Source organism: Megachile rotundata, chromosome 6 (assembly GCF_050947335.1).
Source record: "Megachile rotundata isolate GNS110a chromosome 6, iyMegRotu1, whole genome shotgun sequence".
Taxonomy (NCBI): Eukaryota; Metazoa; Arthropoda; class Insecta; order Hymenoptera; family Megachilidae; genus Megachile; species Megachile rotundata.
In genome coordinates this window covers 12,226,687-12,241,757 of record NC_134988.1, presented here as the reverse complement: position 1 = coordinate 12,241,757, position 15,071 = coordinate 12,226,687, and the positions used below count along the sequence as shown (strand labels likewise).

General features: G+C 32.0%; 2 protein-coding genes across 8 annotated transcripts; one reads left to right on the top strand and one right to left on the bottom strand.

Moving 5' to 3' along the window:
* The first annotated feature begins 303 nt into the window (after window positions 1–303).
* Window positions 304–3,781, top strand: tum (Rac GTPase activating protein tumbleweed). Its single transcript, XM_003703134.3, has 10 exons — window positions 304–674; window positions 796–998; window positions 1,075–1,226; window positions 1,293–1,704; window positions 1,768–1,937; window positions 1,999–2,125; window positions 2,184–2,416; window positions 2,486–2,783; window positions 2,866–3,041; window positions 3,126–3,781. The coding sequence occupies exons 1-10, from the start codon at window positions 590–592 to the stop codon at window positions 3,187–3,189; spliced, it is 1,920 nt and encodes a 639-aa protein (XP_003703182.1). The 5' UTR covers window positions 304–589; the 3' UTR covers window positions 3,190–3,781.
* A 231-nt stretch (window positions 3,782–4,012) lies between these two features.
* Iml1 (GATOR complex protein Iml1) lies at window positions 4,013–14,811 on the bottom strand. 7 transcript variants are annotated; one of them, XM_012285074.2, is made up of 25 exons: window positions 14,315–14,811; window positions 13,862–14,246; window positions 13,666–13,791; window positions 13,129–13,600; window positions 12,865–13,061; window positions 12,521–12,804; window positions 12,220–12,446; window positions 11,927–12,139; window positions 11,725–11,871; window positions 11,504–11,650; window positions 10,855–10,863; window positions 9,729–9,946; window positions 9,449–9,654; window positions 9,200–9,374; window positions 8,915–9,115; window positions 7,928–8,023; window positions 7,367–7,440; window positions 5,908–6,015; window positions 5,629–5,836; window positions 5,454–5,562; window positions 5,158–5,388; window positions 4,914–5,074; window positions 4,669–4,837; window positions 4,274–4,590; window positions 4,013–4,215 (listed from the first exon to the last, which is right to left on the bottom strand). In XM_012285074.2, the coding sequence occupies exons 2-25, from the start codon at window positions 14,210–14,212 to the stop codon at window positions 4,018–4,020; spliced, it is 4,644 nt and encodes a 1,547-aa protein (XP_012140464.2). In that variant the 5' UTR covers window positions 14,213–14,246; window positions 14,315–14,811; the 3' UTR covers window positions 4,013–4,017. The 7 variants fall into 7 exon arrangements, with proteins under 7 accessions (XP_012140464.2, XP_012140465.2, XP_076389055.1 ...); XM_012285075.2 differs by lacking the exon at window positions 7,367–7,440 and adding an exon at window positions 6,445–6,515; XM_076532940.1 differs by having other exon boundaries at window positions 12,220–12,443; window positions 14,315–14,810.
* Window positions 14,812–15,071: the final 260 nt, after the last annotated feature.

Below are 15,071 nucleotides of genomic sequence, written 5' to 3'. Positions count from 1 at the left end.
CACTAAAAACGACAAAAATTGACTGTCAACGAAGTTCCATGCATTTCACACGAATATCACAAAAATGAATATTTCATAATATTATCATATAAATTAGTGATTTTCATATAACGAAACAATGACTGCACTTACCAAAAGCACTTCTAAAGTTCTTCCAGTCCAAATTTCTTCAAATTTCCTTCAAAAACACTAATTTTAAAACAGACGAAACGATTTCGCGCGTGAAGAGGACTGCACACTCCTAGCGGAAGAGTAGCGAACTTCCCGGAAACGTGTTCTTTTGATTGGTCGATTTTAAATTGGAAAAAAAGCGGTTGTTGAGTTGAGAAAGCGGATGTCAACGGATTTGTGGCGCGATATTGCGTGCATATGTTAAAATATCAGTTTTCACTGTGTATTCACAAAAATAGAAAGTAGAAATGTCTTACGCACGAATTACGGTTAAGTTTGTAACTGGAGGTTCAGTAAATTGATAGTATCAACGATAAAATACTCTAACATCCGAAGAAAGTTGTAAACCTGTTGCGTGACTTCATACTCGATAAAATACTAACAGTTCTATTCAAACAGATATTGTATTATATGCAAAATGACTGCTTCATTATCTTTATTAGCAAGCCACGATGAAGTGGTGCGTTGCTCGGACGTCCTCATAAATGGAGCCTGTGAAGAAGGTTTGATCTCAAACATTTCTTACCCTTTACAATATTTCCTTTATTCAGTAATGACTTGTATTTAGTTACTGAACAACTACAACTTCAATATTGTATTAATGGTATATTATATTCCACACAGAATTCTTACAGTTTGCAATAAATCAAGAGGAAATGAGACAGAAATGGCTGGCTTCTGTACAAGAATGTCAGCGCCTTCATTCTGCATTAGAAAAAGCTCATCACGAAGCAGCAGACTTGGACAGAAAATTAAGTCATGCTAGGAGACTTTTAGATGAAGAAAAGCGAAAGAGAAGAACCGTTGAAGAGCAAAGAAATTCATTGGTAGGCGTTGTGTCTACCAGCACGTATAAATTTTATTTCTAATACATATATATATTTCATGCTTATACATTTACAGGAGAGACAGATCGCTATGGTGAGGGATCTTCTGTTCAATGATGGTGGAAAGAACATTAACGATGAAACACGAGAAAAGTTACAATTTTTGAATAACACTACATTGAATGGACGTCATAGTAACATACACATTAAGGACTTACAAAATGATAAGTAAGTTTCGTTTTGTAAAAAAACATTTTTTGCTTTGGATAGCGTTAACTAAAATTATTGTTTCAGATTAAATACTATAGCGGAGCTGGACTCCACTGGCTCTATTTTAAGTGACTTAAGTTGTTTTTCGAAGTCGGAAGATGACTTAGATGCTAGTGTAATTCTTCAACAACAACAGAAAAGACGTGAATGGAAAGAGCACAGACCCAGTGGAGAGTATTCTTCAAGGAAACGTCACAGTGCAGTACAAAAAGTTGCAGAATTAAACACTTCTGATAGAATAGTAGCTACAACTACAGTAGTAGTACCTAAAGAAGGCAATATTACTGCATCCTCTGTCATTGAGGCTGTAGCCAGAGATGAAAATACAGATCCACAAGGTCCTTTACATAGTGCACGTAAACGACGTAAAAGCGGTGATCGCAGTAAATCGAAATTGGGTCCAGTTGACACAAATGAAATACAAATTGATACTGCGGTAAGTCTCTATATACGCAAAATATATCTTCTATAATTTTTATTTGAAAAATTTATATTACAGCCTTCTGCACCAAAAGCAGATAATATTACTTCAGGATCAGATTCTGAAGGAATTTTCAAACCTAGTCCAAACATAGGTGGATACACTTTAAACACGAAATCTGCAAGAGGTCATAGTTTTGTGGCAAAGACAGTAATTAAACCAGAGATTTGTACACCCTGTGATAAGAGGTATAAATATTTGTCTAAATGATTCATTACATTTTAATCAATTGCACGTATAATATTTCAGAATTCGATTTGGAAAAGTAGCTTTAAAATGTAAAGACTGTAGAGCTACAGCTCATACAGAATGTAAAGACCTAGTACCACTACCGTGTATACCCACAGGAAATACACCTACATTACGTGGGACATCTGTAAGTATTTTATATTTTCATATTTTACAAATAGATTTATCACACTGCATGTTTCTAGGGAACTATAGCAGACTATACACCTATGATCCCGCCAATGGTTCCCTCGTTAGTTGTTCATTGTATCAATGAAGTAGAATTGAGGGGAATGAGTGAACAAGGATTGTACAGGGTAAATGGTGGTTCAAATGAGGTGAAATGTCTAAAAGAAAAGTTTCTTAAAGGTAAAGGAGCTCCAAATCTCTCGGATGTTGATATACCCACCATATGTTCTACTCTTAAAGATTTCCTCAGGTATGTTTGTCTAAGAGTTTGCTCTCACATTTAAAAGGAATAGTTTACATTTTTTGTTGCTTTCTATAGATCATTACGGGAACCGTTAATTACTGTTGGATTATGGGCAGATTTTGTACGCGCTACTACTATTACTGATAAACAAGATGCAGATGCAGCTTTGTATCAAGCGATTTCAGAACTACCTCAACCCAACAGAGATACGCTTGCCTTCCTAATATTACATTTGCAAAGAGTGTCAAGTAGTCCTGAATGTAAAATGCCGATAAGCAATCTGGCTAAAGTTTTTGGCCCTACATTGGTGGGTTACAGTTGTCAGGAACCATCTCCCACTTCTTTGCTTACCGAAACGAGGAACCAAGCTGCTGTAAGTATTATAACAGTGCAATATGACTGTTTCTTCTTTTCCTTGGCAAATGATTATTAATATATTAAATTGTTCGTTACAGATAGTAGAAAATTTATTGAAAATTCCTTCGGATTACTGGGCGAATTTCGTCAATCCTGAAAACCTAAATAACATTGGTACTCATAGAACGGGAGAATTAAGGCATACCCCGTCCACAGAATCTTTGCTGAAACGTAGCACTTCTCGTGGCTTCTTTAATACTCCACTTGCTTCTAGGTTTGTATTTTACTGTTGTTCTTCATACAGTGAAATCTTTCTTCATCATTTTAAAGTGATCATACTTTATTTTGTTTGTTACAGTCGAACATTCATGAGGAGAAACAAGAAATATTTTGCAACTCCTCCTTCTAGAATAGGTTTCTAAAGAAGATAGGTATGTACTTAATTATATTTACATTAAGAAATGAACAATTAGCAACTGTCTTATTAATAATTTCAATATAAATCATTTAATTTTTTCTGATGTTCAACATGATGTTTAAATATTCTGATTGAAAATTCGTAATATCTTGATGGAAATAGTTGCAGAATATAAAATACTGTATGTACCGTTCGGTTATTCAAAGTACAATATTAGACGTTAATGGAATTAAAATGTTAATAATATAATGTATTAAATGCTTATTAATAATGATATTTTACATGTGAACAAATGATGATAATAGAATCTCAAATCCTTCTGGATTGAGACTAAAATATAATTATATATTTAAAAGTTGACATTGCATATCTATGTGTGTACAAATGCAATGGCTTTTGTTTATAACGCGATAAAAACTTTTCGGTCAGGTAAATGTGCAGACATACTTCAATGCAATTTCGTTCTTTCTTTTTTTTTTTATCGTAAAGTACATGTATTTGTAACAAAAATTATAAATTTATTATTACTAGTTTTGTAAAAACAATATACGCCTTATGCAAACTAAGTAAACTCGAAATATATATTACAAACATTACCTTTTTAAATTCATTTACATCATATCTTTCAAGCATTAGAAAATATCTTTAATTTGTACATATCTTCGTTATCATAATAATAATCGTATCACAAGTTCATACATTTTAAATGATCTTTTAATTACAAAAAACGAGGTACTTTAATTATGGCGAACTAAATTTCTTGATTATTACAATTAAATTGCAAGCTTATAAAACAGTACCTTATTGTTATGATATTTTTCATTTAAACGTCTTATGTTGTTTTCATGCATGATTTTTCTTTTACTTCCCAACAAGATTCCCAAAATTGTACCAATCTATTATCCCCGTTCGAGCAGAAGTGTCTAAAATCTTGAATAAGTTTTTTCTGAAATAATTCATCACCAGCCAAGGTCGATGATGATTTCCATTTCCGACTGACCATATGATTCCATGACCAAAGAAATCCAATCTAAACGAAGAAAAAATATTTGTCCAACTGCTTCCTAAAATCAGTCACAAATACTTACCCTTTTATCTTTAGCGTAATCATCTTTATTTTTTCCGCTAACATGCCTAGTAATATAAGCTTCATGAGGACTAGGCTGTTCAGAATGAATTGGATATCCCTTCTGTCCTGTATTCCGTCTTACAATATTGGTAGCACTTCGTGGACGTGATTTTGTGTTAGCAGTAGAAGGAATGAGTATAAATGCATTGCCAGTCATGTGAACGTACTGATGACCGTTCTCTGTACTTTCTATTAAACAAGGAACAAATCCAAATCGTTGTACGATTGCTTCTTGAAGTAGGTGAAGTCTTTGTGCGTGAGTTTCTTCTTGGAATTCTACAAGTAATTACAAATAATTACAATCTTTTCATCTTGTGAAATTGAAACATGATTAGTGTTAAATTAATGAGAAACCTTCAAAAAGATGCTGTTTGTTCGTAGCCAGACATTCCGTGTTTAATGGTATAAAAATAGGTCCTCTTAGAGGATCGCTCTTCAAAGTGAACGGTAGTGCTAATAGGTCGCTGGGAATGGGTACCATTTGAATTCCACACATTTGAGCTTTGCGTTGCCATACGAATATCTTTTCAAAATAAAATCCAAGTGTAATAGCATTTCCAAAAATAACATTTTATAACATTCTAAAGTGATATACTTACGAGATCAGCAACTATGCTACCAGAGGATGCTACCCATTGCACTACAAGTTCATATGAATGATCCACTTTGTATATAGATTGGTACCTTAAATGACCCCACTCAATTCTGTCGCTTCTATTATTTATGTCGATGTCTAAATGAGTATGCTTATATGATGGAGCTAGATAATAAAATAACCTAAATTAGAAAGCTTGCAAATTTGGAAATGTGAGCCATAGACTATAATTTATAGTATAAGATTACCTTGCCAGTCCCTGTCATCCTCACAATTTATTAAGTCTAGATCATCCTTAAGAAATGATGGTACATTTGATTCGTCAATAGTGTCACAGCTAGGTATAGTCATAGGCGAAGACACCGACGAAAACGTTCCTGATGAAGTAGGCTCACACCACCCTTTTGGTGCCTTGATTTCGACTTCCACCCATTCATTCTCAAAGCTTTGTAAATCGCCCAGAGGCGAAAAGTAATCTCCTATTTAAAGATAACCCAAACAATCAATTATAAGTTTAAAGTTAATAAAAACTATTTGATCCTACCTCTTTGGTTCTCTTTATCTTGCACTATGTGATATAAATAAAATCCTAAAATAAACGGTTTGGAAAAATCACCTGATGCATGGCATATTAATTTGTCTTGTATCATACCCTGAATGAAAGTATGTTATTACAGTGTAATCAATCACTTTTTAATGTACTAGAAAATCATTCTTACATTCATGATGTTAATAGCACCTTCTACAGTTACTCCGCCCTCTATATGATTATTTAACCATTGCACAGCATCTGCACTGACAAATGTCTGACTTGGTAGAGATGGATGGTGTGTAAGGAACCCTACACCAGTCTGTGGATGTTTCATAGCCTCTAGAATCTCATTATTTGGTGCAGTGTTTTTCAATTTTGTCAGTTCCATATTTGCACTACGAATGAAGTTTTAAAATTAGTCCAGGATTCTTTGAAACAACTTCATATAATTTGATATTCAATTTACTTGTCTTCGTTAGAATCAAAATGATCTTGTTGCTGCTCAAGTGCGAGTGGTAACACAGCTTCACTAGCTGGTGAGACCCTACCTCTGTCCATCACTTTAGAACCTGACCTGATAAAGTTGGATAAACAATGATTACGTAAAGTTCAAGCTACTACAATGCTGCATAGCGAAGTAACAGGTAGCGAATGGAAATTTAAAGAATATCTAAGACTGCAATATGGAAAGCCACAAAATTTGTTTGCATATGCATAGTACCATTTGCATTTGTTTCAAACAATCATTGAAATTATATCTCGAACTTATATGTATGTACATCATGATGAAATAGAAGTCTCAACAACATTGGAATTTGTGATGAAACTGTGAAGTTTCAAGACTTTGGAATGATGGAACTGTGAAGCTTTGAAACTTTGGAATGTTGGAACTTTGCATCGATTACTTCAACAGTGGGATTTTAACATGTACATACATATTTTGTCACTGATAACGGATATTTAAGCTTATTGCTGAATGGAAAAATTTAAAGGAGCAACCAACCTGTTTGGCACGTGACGAGGAGTGTCGAGGCACGTGCGGGCAGTCGCAGCGGTATTCACTACATGCCTCTCCTGTACAGAGAACCCCGTCACTCCCTCACTCACTACCAATATTTTCTATGATACAGAGCATTCGTACAAGCTTATAATCACATATTTGCAAATTCTCTTCTAACTTCAAATTTTAAAGCATCTTATAAATGATACGAATGCTCTGCATTTTGGATTTACTAAATGATGGAAAAAATGAAAGCAGCTGAAAAGTATAGAATAGCCTGTATATGTACAAAGATATTCTCAATATGTGTACAGTTCTCTTTCACTTCGTGAACACCTTTCCAGAAATAGGATGCATTAAAAGTACCTTCATATTCATCACCAGAATAGAAGCATGTAATGTTTTTAAGGAAGTTAATTTTTTTTAGATTAAGCTTATTATGGTGCAACATAAACGTTAAACAAAGCATAAAGAGTAGCTATTAATGTCTTGTCCTTATAAAACATGCACATTTGTAGTTTATCAGAAATTATGTATGTTTATATTTAAATCATGTTGAGAAAATGTATATTGCTGGAAATAAAGAATAATTTATTAAACAGAAATTTGTAATGTCTTTAAATTTTTAAGTTACAGCCTAGAGGATATGTTTTTATTCAAGTTCAGAATTTTGTATCATAATTTCTGCAAACCTAAGTTAAAAGAATAATTTTAATGTGTGTTTATTTGTAGAGTATTTAGTCTTCCATTATTATGCATTAATAATAAAACATACGTATAGCGTGAAACAACAAATAAAATGAAAAAAACCATCAAACATCAAACTCCAATGACCTGCCATCACAAAATGAATAGGCTGCAAGCAATACCATCACACTTGCACAAAGCAACAATGCTGAAATCATCAATCTAAGCTTGTTCAAACCTTGGTCTGGGTTTCTCTGGTAGGCGATTGCTTCCAAGTCGCTCCCTGAAGGGAGAATTGCCAACTAGACTGGTCTGAAAAGCATGATGAGAAGAGTATGGGTAATTGTAAATGTCATGAGTAAGCTGATGATCATGAAGAAGTATATCTCTGGTTTGTCTGACTGTAATCGCATCATTATTAACATCATATTTAGAGAGCATTATTACATCATGAAAAGAAATGGGAATAAATAAAATGTCGGCGTTTTTGCATTATACGAAAGCTTGCTAAGTCATGTGCGCATTCGAGGCAAATGTCAAGCATGGCTGCATTCATTGTGTAATAAGTTGTACAAGCTGTCTGAACATTCTACATAATTATTTGATTAAAGACAAACATTACTGAAGAGTAAAATGTAAATATTGTATGTATATAAAGGCACAAAAGTATTGACACTTGGACATTGTTCCTAATCATAAAGAAAACAAGATGTATGTATAGAGAGTGAGGGCTAAACATGATAATGATTTCATTAACATCTGGATCAGCGTATCGAGGCTACAGGATGCGAGGATATACCTGGTTAGTGAGGAAAATCAGGCTCGTGCTGTGCCTGCGTCTGGTCAAGTGAGAGGCGGGATCTCTCTGTGGTACACCACCTAGAGTCGAAGGATTCTGAAACATATCATGCTAAATACCCCTCCACTAATCTATTTCTCCCTATAATTATGTGTATATATTATGTATCTGTGTGTATGTGTGTGTGCAGCGTCAGCGAAATATATAAAAAATTTTAATATTTATATTATTATTCAAACAAAAATATCGACTGCGTTAGAAGTGAAACTTCTGTAACTGAACATGGTTTCTCCACACTCAGTTACAGATGTCTCGCTTAAAAAGAAGTAACAAAAAATGATTTCACCCGGTATATTGATTGTCAAATTGATCTTGTATGTGTTGCTAGTCAGCCACTGACTGTACATTGTAAGAAAAATTAGTTCTTACATAACATTGCCATTTCAAAAATATTATAACCATTGGTTATTTAAATACCAAGGAAGCTTGTGGACGAATCGTGCTCTGTTCGGTTTAAACTAGCCCTCATGTTATTGCCTGTTACGTTTCAAATATGTAGGGTACCACACAACATCAAATATTGCAGTGACACTGCATACAAAATCTTGCATAACGTAAATTAAAAATAATGTACAATGTCTGATATTAAATAAGATAATAAAATAATAAATTGTCAAAACTAATCGAAGCACCGAAATAAATTGCATTATTAAGGCATCGTACATCAGGCATGCGACATTCAATTCTACAGTGCAATAGTATAGCATAATATGTATAATACAAACTTAATTGTTAAACCAAAATCGTTTAAAATTTGGGTTAAACAAAAAGGATAATATTAAATTCCACGCATATAATTCTATTTAGAAAATTTCTTTTTCGCTTTTCAACCTGTGTAAAACATCCGCCTTATAGCCATTTATAAATTTCCATTAATGGAAAAATTAGTTATATATTGCCTGGCAAAGTTGTTAGTAAAAAAATTACCCAATTTTTGCTCGGATTCGGACGTCGTATTTTATTCGGCCACAATTCGATAAATCGTAGAAACCCGTCCATGAAGGAAACTTGTTCGGAAGTAGTGAGAGGTGTGTATATGTCACATCTTGTTGATCCCTCTAAAAACTTTCGAGTTGCTGAATTGTGTAAGGGTAGTAGAAAAACTCGAAATCTCCAATATTTAAGTGCCTACAAAAATGAGATAAACTTCAATAAATTACTACTGTACAAATAGTTCATATCTCTGTATATTGCATTTAGTTTAAATCTTACCTCTACCAAAGCAAAATCAGTATGACCTCTAGTGCAAATATAATGATCTAAATAATTCCAATTATAATTTTCAAGCTTTTCTGTTGTAAAAGACACCCAAGAAACTTCATATGTGTCATGATGTGGTGCATGAAATCGATACAGGTAATGAATATTAAATGGAGGATAAGGATGTCTACAAGAATCACATATTATATTTTTTGCATCCCTTTGACTTGTGATGAAAGAGAATGTATTATAATTATTTACCTTGGTCGATATCTAGTAACTGTTATACAGTTATCAAACAAAGATATTTTATGAAATATCCTACCAATGCTTAATAGATATTCTTCTTTAGGTTCTGATTCTGTTTGCCTGCCACGCATGACAGAACTTATTGCTGGAATAGCATTGCTACCTGGTGTATTGCTTTGATTTCTATTATTTTGTGGCAGGATAATTAATTGAAAACCCTTATCAAAAGATATTTAATAAACTGTCAGTTCAATTTTTATTTTTAAGATAAATTTGTTTTGTGATGTAATACCTGTGCTAATCGTTGTGAGACAAGCTCTTTAAATACTTCTGCAGTTGTTAAAGGCTTTTTATAGATAGCCCGTTGTTGTGCAAAATCAGTGTTAACATCATCAGGCAGAAGATTATAATCTGATACAACATAATCGTTTTGGAGACTCCTTTTATCTGGGAAATAATCTGTGGTAATTGGCAAACATGCCGGAATGGTCAAGGACTTCCAATCTACACCTAAAAGAAAATATGATACAAAATACAGGCAGGTAAAACATTAAATACATTTCAAAATTACCAGGAGTAAAGAACAAATAGTCCATTTGATGTATATTATTAATTCTGTTACTACGTAAATACTAAGTCTAAGTATTTGTAGCAGTTAATACAAAAATACATAGGTATGCTATGTGAAAAAAGTTTTTATAAAATCATTTCAATAATGCAAATATGTATTATACAGTTTATGTACCCCAATTGGAAAAGTGATTATGTCAGTGTTATGTGTTTCCAGTGTATGAAATTGAATGTGGTCAAATATTTAAACATGCATTGTAATGTAATTTGCAAAAGTAATGTTGAATAAATATGCATGTATATTTGCTGGTGTAAATTATTATGGCATTAAGAATCACAAAGAAGAAACTACTATTAAGCTTTCACAGTATTATGTTGCTGTATATTAGTAAGATATTCTACCAAATACTACATACCACTTCTAGCTGACAATACAAGGAAATACAGTGGTTAGAGTAAAGCGATAAAGTAAAAGGTATATAAAGCAGATGAGAAAATGTTTGAAGAATTTGTGAATCACAAAAAGTGAATTATAGTGTATACGTATGAAATCATTTAAAATAAAAGTAACTGTTTACAGAATGTAAACTTTTCATACAAGAAATAAAAAGAAACACTAACAAGTCTTTATGTAGGTGTATAAAATCAAATACTACTAATTATTTAATAGATTTAACCCGAAGAGATTATTTTGAAATTAGAATTACTTATTTGCAATAGAGAACGTACATGCATTGAAGAATCATAAAAGATAGAACTGTGAAAAACAAAAGTTACTCTAAATTTAATGCTTTAAAAATAAATGTATACCATAACCGAATCAACCCCCAATAACGTATAGCGCTAACCTATGATTGCTGTTTAATGTGACATCATAGTTGTACATCACACACGCGTCAATGCGTCCAGCGTTGCATCCCAATAAGACGAACCATAGCATGGAAATAAATGTAATAATATTATTTATTTAAATGATCAATGAATTTCAAAAATAAATATGAGTATGTCCAAGAATGAAAATATTTCTTATGCATGATGTTTGTGTGATTGTGTATCAAACTTTCATTCAATCTACATGGGAAACAATATGTATATTCTGAATATACACTAGCTATTTTCATTCTTTAAAAATACATGTTTTAATCCATTAATCCTTCTTGGTATAAATCATGAGTGAAAGTTTTTTTCACATGAATCAATTAATTTGCAATATTACACCTACATATTATCAATGCTTTTACTGTTTGTGAAAAACAGCCAAGAAGCATTACATTTCATAAATAATATGCAGTTAATATTTAGACATCATAGAAATTATTATTTGCTTAATTAAAATTAATTAAAATCTTTTCTTCAAACTGTAAACTCATTTTATAATCATTTGTAAAAATAACGTGACTAATATTGTTATTTGGATATGTTATAATATATTATTTGCCAGTAGTTAAATAGTCTATAAATATTCCCTCTAATGTCCTTATCAGAATGTATGCAAACCTGTTGTAAGTGCTGGTGTCCATTCTTGTTCACCAGTAGCACCCCACAATAGTGTCAATGATTTATTTCCGGTAGAAGACACTGGATGTCCACTCTTATCGCCACTTGATAGTGAAAGATTTAACCGCTGGGATTTACCTTTTGTATCTAAAAAAAAATAGATATAGCTGTGATTGTGTTATGATAATATAAAGCACGTCAACTTCATATGAAATACTAACGATCTTGAAACTGATTTGAATTAGAAATATCATTATGTTCCATGGGAGATCCACTTAAAGTGGAAGTAGCATCAGAATGTGACCCTGAACACATTTGTGTTGGCACAGCTTGATAATGATGCTGCTGTATAAGCACACCTGTTGGACCTGTAATGTTAATTGAATTCAATTATATGATCTCAATTTCGTTAATAATATTCACCTTTGGGAAAAATATGTGTCCATCTTCGTCTATTACTAGTAAGTTTAATTGTAACATGGGATGGATCAAAAGGATTGATAAGTGCTCTACTAGGTCTAATACTTGATGGTTGTGATATTGCATTTGTTGGACTTCCAGCACTGCCAACAACTGGTCTAAATGGTGGAGATATTTCAGAATCTGTTAAATCGCTTTTCACTGACGTCCTTGACTCTGCATAATAAAAAATTATTTTCTCAGATTTATGATTTACAAATTAAGTTTGGGATGTATAAATTCCTACAAATATATACCATTGATTTCTCCATTAGACTCACTGGTGACAATATCATCTGTTCTATGAGGTATAGAAATTGCTGCACTTCTGGTAGTAGCTGGAGGTGAATGTGATTCAGGTGGTGGATGATGAATGTCAGGATCTGACATCTTTCTTTTTAGTTTTAATATGTGTGCAGTATTGTATGTCTCCATACTTGCAACACTCGTCTTTTTGGTTCTTGTTGTAACCCGTTGCAAACTACTTACATAAAATTTTGAAATTCAAATCTTTAGTTTTAGATTCTTACTAATGTATGTATTCAATAATAAATTTACCTTGAGGTGTGGACTGAAGGTAGCTGAAAAACTTGTGCATCATATGCATCATAATCAAACAAGGTATTATGTAAGCATTCTCTTGGATCTTCTTGTAAAAGTTTATTTTTACATTGTAATTTTCCATTTTCTACTGGTTGTTTGGATACTCTCTGAGGAAGTTTTATACGAGGTATAAACGTTGAATAAGGAATCTTTTTGTTTGTTGAATAAAAACTAAGATTTATCCAATGTGGCATACTATAATCATCAGGTGCATTTATAGATGTATCTTTGTTATGAAACTGAAATGATATATAAATATTAATATGTATACATAGAATTATTATACTGTTATTTAATACCTTTAATAAAGGAACTGCATGTAATGGCTGTTCTCCAACACACACTAAATCACTACCAACACCATTATCAATGATTCTTTGTTTTGTTACATTTGTTAATTCTCTATCAACTTCAAATACACCTACACCAGGTGTAATTACCACTGATAATTGACCAGTTCTATCAAAACTACGATCTAAATAATGCTTCTCAAAAACTATAATAAAAAAGTATTAGAAGAATACATTTTATTATGTATTGGATTGTATGTAAATAATTATTACCATTTAAAGACATATTTAAAACTTCTAAAAAGTTGCCTTGTGCAGCTGTTGAATTCACTGCTTTTGGTATAGTAATACCTGGTTTTTGATGATATTCCAATACAATTTTTTGATAATCAGTGAAGAGCTTTCGTAATTGTACCAACACATTACTCCAATCTTCAAATCTTTCATTTTGTACTACTACTCTGTAGAAATCTTCATAAAATCTTCCCCTATAGTCATGTTGTAAACATTCACGCATATGGTTTGGAAATTCATCCAAACTAGTGGCATTATGAAATGTTCTTGAGAATAAAACTATTGTTACTTCATGATTGCTACCATTCTTTTTCCATTTTTGAAACAAGTCAGCTAAAAATCCATTGACAGCTTTTTCAAAATATAAATCACCATGAATGTCAAAATCCCACATTTCAGAACTCATTTGAATAAAAAGGTACACCATGCTCGTCGAAGAACGAAATACAACCTAAAAGTTATATTTTTAAAATATTGTTTTGTATATGTATTCTTGCATTATATCTAAATGTAAACCTTTGTGTCATTAGTTATAACACCACAAGCAACTCTGTCACCCTGTGACCACATTTCATAGACTTGACATCTTATACTGCCTCCACAAAATTCAATTTTTTTGTTCATATATACACAAGTATTAACCTGATACAAAAGTATTCACTATAAATCATTGAATTGTACTTTATAATATTTAAATATAAATATATTCTACCAAGCTATTTTTGAGTCTCCACATTTCACTACGGCCCAAATATTGATCTTTAAAAGTAAGTTCGACAGAATCCAAAGCAACATCATCTGGATTTACAACGTTCATATAAACATCTCCAAATGTTCTTAATTGGAACATTGTTGCTACATTGTTTTCCACACTAATAGTTTCACGTCCTTGTAAATCCTCCTTGAAGGACGTGACTTGAAGAAGAAGTCGACTAAATTCAACTTCTGGGTGATAAATTTCAACAACATCTCCAGTCTTTATACCAGGGTGATCCTTTGGATTAATTATTAAATCCTCTTCGCTAAAAGTTTTCTGATGTACTATTAACTTGAAAAGCTTCATTTTTAACCCATTACTCTTTTAATAATAAATTTAACTGTAATATATAAGTTGTAAGCATAAGCAGTTATTTTATAAATGTATTCATTGAAGCAAATAACTTACTGTCAGTCTTCACTGAATATGAAATATTTCTTTAAAATGTATCAGATAATTACTGTTGTACAAATAAATCATCAATGTGTATTGTTTATAAGTAATGATTTTTACAAATACAAAGTCCTATCAAAGAGTAGGGATCTACTTTATTCCACACCAATTGTAAGACCTATCTCTCCTTGAATGAAATTTTGTGTTGATGTTATGTACATAAAATGTACTTCAATTTTTATCTTTGATTTTAATCAGTAAAGGAAATATTAACACTAAACGCGGGGGATAAAAATTAACGTCAAACTCAACAAGATTTTCAGTATACTTTATTTCACAAAATTTTGGTAACACGTATTTGTTTTACAGAAGAATGTTACTAGCCATAAGCTTCTCTTATACGATCAATATCAGTAGTATATGTATCAATTGCATGTGTTTCCTGCAATTTGATACGATATTGATAAACTTTTATTCAATTATACAAAGTACTGATATTTACAAGAAAAGGATAAACAAAATATTTTACAAAGATATTACAATAACAAAAATAAGTACAGTACGTAAAAAACGAAAGTATACATAGATGTATTTTATAAAAAATCTTAAAAGCTAAATTACAGAGTCGGATTTTATTCTATCGTATTATACTCCTTGTATAATTATATGGAGAATGCTAAAAGAAAGAAAGCATAATAAAAAATTGCATCGTTTCAAAATCTTTGAGAGACTTCTTGCTGTCTTTGTCTTTTCTGCGAAGGGTAATCCAGGA

Excerpts from the sequence above, each read along its gene's own strand:
- tum (XM_003703134.3), top strand. The coding sequence starts at position 590 with ATGACTGCTTCATTATCTTTATTAGCAAGCCACGATGAAGTGGTGCGT. Across the intron at positions 1,938-1,998 it reads TGTACACCCTGTGATAAGAG|AATTCGATTTGGAAAAGTAG; the intron begins GTATAAATATTT and ends ATAATATTTCAG. Across the intron at positions 3,042-3,125 it reads AATACTCCACTTGCTTCTAG|TCGAACATTCATGAGGAGAA; the intron begins GTTTGTATTTTA and ends TGTTTGTTACAG.
- Iml1 (XM_012285074.2), bottom strand. The coding sequence starts at position 14,212 with ATGAAGCTTTTCAAGTTAATAGTACATCAGAAAACTTTTAGCGAAGAG. Across the intron at positions 9,375-9,448 it reads GTTACTAGATATCGACCAAG|ACATCCTTATCCTCCATTTA; the intron begins GTAAATAATTAT and ends TGATTCTTGTAG. Across the intron at positions 4,591-4,668 it reads CAAACAGCATCTTTTTGAAG|AATTCCAAGAAGAAACTCAC; the intron begins GTTTCTCATTAA and ends AATTACTTGTAG.